Genomic DNA, 6,779 nt, shown 5'->3' with positions numbered 1-6,779 from the left:
TAAGAGAAATATCTTCATGCATTGCAGTGGAAAAGATAACATATATTCTTAAGGGTAAAGAAGACCAATTTAAGAGGATTTGGAGCCCCTTTTTATTATTTATTGAGCAGGGGGATATGAACAATATAATAGAGGAGGAACAAAATGCTTGATTAGGTATTATATCCATTTGAAAATATATATTTTAATTTGCACTAACCCTATTTTATTTTATTTCTCTTATCTGTGGCTATTATTGATTGCAGTGTATTGTTTACTCTGACTTCCAAATTACATACTTTATTATCCAATGTTGGTTTGTGCTATCCCACTTTTTCATGTAATATGAGCCCCGGTGTTTGTTTGTTTGTTTTGTTTTTGTACATTATATGTGATGTTACAGACATGTAATGTACATTGTTGTGTAAGTGTTCAAGAAAATGCAATAAAAACAGTATTACAAAAAAATATTTCTCACAACATGAGCTGTCAGTCAATAAATGTAAAAAAGTAACTAGTGTTACTTGTTTGAAAAGTAACTTAGATATTTTGTTGATTGAAAATTGAAAATTGAAAAAGTAATGCGTTACTTTACTAGTTACTTGAAAAAGTAATCTGATTACATAACTCAAGTTACTTGTAATGAGTTACCCCCAACACTGCTTACAACATAAATCACAAACGAATGGTTTCAGATCATACCATCAAACCTCTCTGGGCTTCAACAGTGATGAAGACTTGCTCTGGACTGGATGGGATTCCTCCGTCCCGCAGCGAAATAAACTTTGCTATAGTGTTTCTCACGTACATCGATCCACAGGACCCAGTGTATGAACCTAAAGAGTGAAGAAACCAAACAGCCAATCAGATCGTGAGCATCACAGGTCACATGACAGTGAATAAGTATATGGTGTACATGAATTCGGACACATTAGGACACGGATGACTATGTAGCATCTGGGACCAATCAGACACACACAAATTATTCATTATATTTAAAGGTGCAGTGTGTGATTTTTAGCGGCATCTAGTGGTGAGGTTACGAATTGCAGCCAACAAAAGTTACGGTGGCCGACAGGAAAATATGTCATCGTCTGAGACAGCAGAGAGTAGCAGTTCAGCAATGAGGTTTCTTACAAGGATAAATTAAGAAATTATGTTTACTTAATTATTCAGTAAAACTATATGTTATTGCGAATGTTATTGTTACTTGTTCATCATTGTGTCAGTGTTTTATTCGCTGAACTAAGCTTGCTTCCTTGCACAAAGAGCAACATAGTAATGAAACGTGTTTGTCTATTTAGGGCCACCGTAGAAACATGTCGGTGCATTTATTAGGGATGTCAGTGATCATTTGCCAGTGTTTGCAATATTCCCAAATTTTTTTATACGAAAAAACAAACCCCAGACCATTAATAAATTCATAAGAAGTTGTACGGCAAAAAATATTGAAGAATTCAAAAAGGAACTTAGTAACCAAAACTGGTCTGAAGTGCCAGCCTCATCAACCCCGTGAAGGCCTCATGGACACCTCAACAAACTCCATACTGGCGTGATGACTCCGACCCCAACCAGATGAACTGGATAAATATTGTGAAAGTTCTGATCTCATCTGACTTCTGACCTATAATGCTGCCTAAATCGTAATCATACACTGTTCGTTCGTTGGCCAGAGCAGAACTGGCCCCCCAAATGAGCCTGGGTTTGGTTCCTCGCCACTGTCGCCTTTTTCCCCTTTCTTCGCCTTTGTCGCCATTGGCTTTTAGCTTGCTTAGTTGGGGACATTTAATTTTATATTTAACAATATTATTACAACATTATTTTCCTGTTATCTCTGTAAAGCTGCTTTGAAACAATCTGTATAAATAAAGGTGACTTGAATTGACTCAAGATCTCATCACAGTATCTCTGTCCATTCAAAATGCCACCAATAAAATGCACCTGTGTTCGTTGTCCATAACATACTCCTGCCCATACCATAACCCCACCGCCACCATGGGCCACTCGATCCACAACGTTGACGTCAGCAAACCGTTCACCCACACAACGCCACACACGCTGTCTGCCATCTGCCCTGTACAGTGAAAACCGGGATTCATCCGTGAAAAGAACACCTCTCCAAAGTGCCAAGCGCCATCGAATGTGACTATTTGCCCACTCAAGTCGGTTACATCGACGAACTGCCGTCAGGTCGAGACCCTGATGAGGACGACGAGCATCCAGATGAGCTTCCCTGAGACGGTTTCTGAGAGTTTGTGCAGAAACTCTTTGGTTCTGCAAACCGATTGTTGCAGCAGCTCTGGGTGTCTGGTCTCAGACGATATTGGAGGTGAAGATGCTGGATGTGGAGGTCCTGGGCACGTGGTCTGCGGTTGTGAGGCCGGTTGGATGTACTGCCAAATTCTCTAAAACGCCATTGGAGACGGCTTATGGTAGAGAAATGAACATTCAATTCACGGGGAACAGCTCTGGGGGACATTCCTGCAGTCAGCATGCCAATTTCTCGCTCCCTCAAAACTTGCGACATCTGTGGCATTGTGCTGTGTGATAAAACGGCACATTTTAGAGTGGCCCTTTATTGTGGACAGCCTAAGGCACACCTGTGCAATAATCTTGCTGTCTGATCAGAATCTTGATATGCCACACCTGTGAGGTGGATGGATTATCTCGGCAAAGGAGAAGTGCTCACTAACACAGATTTAGACAGATTTGTGAACAATATTTGAGAGAAATAGGCCTTTTAGAAAAAGTCTTAGATCTTTGAGTTCCGCTCATGAAAGATGGGGGCAAAAACAAAAGTGTTGCGTTTATAATTTTGTTCACTATATGTGTATGTTAGAGTAGTTTAAGTCTTTAGTTGTCCGTGTCTCAAGCTCATATACTGGAGTCCCTAATCATAGATTTTGACTACAGGCTCAGAATAGTATTGTACTGTAAGAAAGATATTTCCCATGCCCCGGAAATGTACATTTCTTAGAATTAATAAATAATTAACACTGAGTGTTCGCGGCACAAACAGGTTAATTGATTGTAATATTAATTTTACTACATTAAGTTAATTCTATTAACTGATCCAAATATTCATAATCAATGATAACAAGTTATTATTGATTATTAATATTTATTAGAGCTAATTTGCAACAACTATTTCTGGCGTCTTTATTTTACAGGTGTTTCTGCATAACCCAAGAACTGATATCATTCTGACATTATTTTTTAATGTTATTTTAAGTACACTATGATAAATACTCTGCTTGTTACAGTACAAATGTGCAACGTTATAAATGTTAGCTAGATTATGTTCATGACCTGTCTAGTGATGTATGTTTATGCTGAAATATAATTAAATAATGGTTTGTACTGTAAAAAAACATCTAGTGATTTAACTTCAGTTACGGGGGAACATAGTGAGCATCGATGCTCCCTGGTTTTTATGGTGCATTATGGGACTTTTTTAGGGAGCGAAGGATTCAGTGCACTAGATTTGCGATTGAGACAACCCTTAAAATTGCCGACTCCCTGATCAGTGCCCTAACTAGTGAACTAGGGAGCTGATTGAGATTCACCCATATTGTTTTTCATCTACTATACAGTATAGTAGGGAAGTATGCGATTTCGGATGCAGCCTTTCAGATTAAATATATATGTACTACCGTTCAAAAGTTTGAGGTCAGAAATTAATACTTTTATTCAGCAAGGATGCATTAAAATGATCAAAAGTGACAGTAAAGACATTTATGTTCCAAAATATTAAATTTCAAATAAATGCTGTTCTTTGGAACTTTATATTCACCAAAGAATCCTAAAAAATGAAATGTATCACAGTTTCCACAAAATGATGACGGTTTTCAACATTGATAATAATCATAAATGTTTCTCGAGCAGCAAATCATCATATTATAGTGATTTCTGAAGGATCATGTGACACTGTAGTGTGCGTGTAATACATGTTATAACTATCACAATTTACCACAAAGACAATCTCACCGATACTGCCTCCATCAAAGTGCTGGAGTAACATCTGAGCTCTGAGACGAGCGTCAGGAGGAAGAGCGTCGCTCTGCAAGAGACTCGGATACAAACATCCAGCGATGACCTGAAACAAGTCCACATGAAACGCCATTCACCACACATGCACTTCTGTTGTGTGACGAGTCTCAGCAACGTGACTTGATTTAAATTCTCCCTGTAGTCAATCATTTTATCCCTTAAAACTCATCTTTGATCACCAACATGACATACTTAAATGTTTTTTCCTTGGAAAAAAACTTCTCCATGCCTTAAAATATCTTGAATGTAACTCGACACCCTTGCCTCATTTAGTATACGGTTCTATAAATATGCAAATGAGCCCCGCCTCCACTCACTCACTCAATCAGAGATCCACTCGTTGACGATCACACGTTGATCTGATTGGTTACAAGGTAGTTTGTGACGTCAGAAACACCAGCGATTTCAAAGCGTGTTTTTGAGACTGTCTTTGGTTCACTGCAGTTTTAAGGAGAAAATACTCAGCAATGCTGTCGACTTATGAATTTACACATGGATTGTCTTAAAGCATATTAAAAACACCACATAGACGTAGAAACAACATTAAAAACTTGATTTTCACCACAGGGGGACTTTAAAAGTAAAGGTTGTTCCATTTTATTAATGAATGATTATGTTAAACATTTTGTCCTGTAGATTAACATGCACTTCATGAATCATTTAAGAGTGATTGTTCATTACGTTGTTCATGTTGACCTTAAAGCAGCTATTCTGCAACGATTATACGTTCTGCTCTACAAAACCAAAGTGCAAGACACATTGTGTTAATTTGCAATTCAGCAATATATGTTCAATACATCACTTATTTAAGCAAAAATTAGCAGTTCGTCAGACCTGTCTAACAAAGGTTATTGGCTTCATTCCAGCGTTGTGAGAGTCTCCCGAACTCAAATCCAGAAGCTTCTTAAAGGACGCACTCATATTCATTTCCTGTGAAAGAACAGATGTGACGTTTAAAAAATAATTATGATATACTTGTCAAATGATCTGAGCTGCTCTTCATGTTTCATTCTATAGCTCTACACTTTTACTGGATCATAACCAGTGATAATATTCGCGTCTGTTTTTACTTCCTCACTTTTACTAAATAAAATGAATAAATAAATCATAATAATAATTATTATTATAAAATATAGTATTATACATATTTTTTATATTTTATAATAATATCTTAATATTCATATTTATTAATTTAATTATAGGAGAAACATCTGATACGATTAAAATTAATATATATAAAATAATAATAATTATAAAATATAGTATTATATATCATTTTAATATTAATATATTTTGATATTTTATAATAATGATTATTATTTTATATATATTAATTTTAATTGTCTCAGATGTTTCTCTAAATAGCCTAATATATATATAATAATAATTATTATTATTATAAAATATAGCATTATATATAATTTTAATATTATATTTTGGTATTTTATAATAGCCTAATATTTTATTATTATGAATATTAATTTAATTTTAGGAGAAACATCTCAGACAAAGTTGATCCTAAAAGGAAGCATAACTGAGAATTCAAGTATTAAATAACAATATCTTTGCACATTTCAGCCTTGATATGTCATAATCCATATGGGTATGTTACATGAACTCCCATATGAACATAACTCAATATTTAAATATTTAAATAGCTTAAAAGATTATTCGATCATGCAAGGAATTTTATATTTTTAAAACAATGTTTTACTTTCTACTTCCAACAAATATTTTACTGTAAATGTATCATTTTAAAAAATGTATCTGGCATCAGATATAAAACAATTTCCACAAAAAATGGTAATTCATACTTTTTCTTTCCAAAAACATATATTTTCATATATTTTGCAATAAAATTTCAAGTCATTAATGCATTAACTAATATTAACTAACAAAAAGCAATACATAATATTAATATCCGTTCATGCTAGTTAATAAAAAAATACATTGTTAGTTCATGTCTATTAAATAATATTAAAACATATGTCTTTTTATTTTAATAATGTATTAGTAAATATAGGAATTAACATTAAGATGTTGTCATTCTTTATGGTGTCTTTCCATTCCTTTCATTAAGCAATAAACACATTTCTTAAGGATAAAAACCTAAAAAAATATTTTTTATCATTAAGATAAACCCTTTTATGCAATATCAAAGAACGTGTTGAAATGTGTTCATGCTGATGTTAACAAATTTAACCTGACTGTAAAGTGTTACCAATTTTACTGAATCTCTTTACATTCTTTTTCAGTAAAGATTTGTATATGACTTTATAAGTGTTTTACCTGTTTAACGAGGAGACTCTTCCTCGTCTGATGCGGGTCTGGAAGTCTTCTTCAGATCTTCTGTCCACGTCCTCTTGTCAAACACCTCAGTTTAATATATGACTACATTAACTTACATCAGCGGAGGTATAGTTAGTTTAATGTTAGACATTCGATTTCATACACATTAAACTCTGCAAATTTCATGGATTTACAGTATTGCACACATTTAAATAAATAAAAAATATTATAAAACATATGAAATGCTAAATCCAGAAACAGAGCCTTGTGCAATAACAGGGATATTTTTCTGAACAAGTTTGATATTATAATGTCATATTAAAGCCCCCCTGTGGCAAAAATCAATTTTAATGTTGTTTATATGGTGTTTTTAATATGCTTTAAGACAAACCATGTGTAAATTCATAAGTCGGCAGCATTGCTGAGTATTTTCTCCTTAAAACTGCAGTGAACCAAAGACA

General features: G+C 34.2%; 1 protein-coding gene across 3 annotated transcripts in view; it reads right to left on the bottom strand.

Moving 5' to 3' along the window:
- Positions 1-6,411, bottom strand: part of gptl (glutamic--pyruvic transaminase-like) — an 11,766-nt gene extending 5,355 nt beyond the window's left edge. Inside the window, exons 1-4 of one of the 3 annotated variants that reach the window (XM_077233704.1) lie at positions 6,319-6,411; positions 4,864-4,959; positions 3,950-4,075; positions 682-815 (exon numbers count right to left, since the gene is read on the bottom strand). In XM_077233704.1, the coding sequence (XP_077089819.1) occupies positions 682-789 (108 nt within the window). In that variant the 5' untranslated portion in view covers positions 790-815; positions 3,950-4,075; positions 4,864-4,959; positions 6,319-6,411. The remainder of the gene's footprint in view (positions 1-681; positions 816-3,949; positions 4,076-4,863; positions 4,960-6,318) is intronic. The other 2 variants (XM_077233703.1, XM_077233705.1) reach the window with 2 other exon arrangements.
- Between the last annotated feature and the right edge of the window lie 368 nt (positions 6,412-6,779).

The sequence above is a fragment of the Siphateles boraxobius genome, unplaced genomic scaffold, assembly GCF_051911475.1.
Source record: "Siphateles boraxobius isolate OS27281-9 unplaced genomic scaffold, OSU_SipBor_1 183, whole genome shotgun sequence".
Classification (NCBI taxonomy): domain Eukaryota; kingdom Metazoa; phylum Chordata; class Actinopteri; order Cypriniformes; family Leuciscidae; genus Siphateles; species Siphateles boraxobius.
This window is presented reverse-complemented; position numbering and strand designations above follow the sequence as displayed.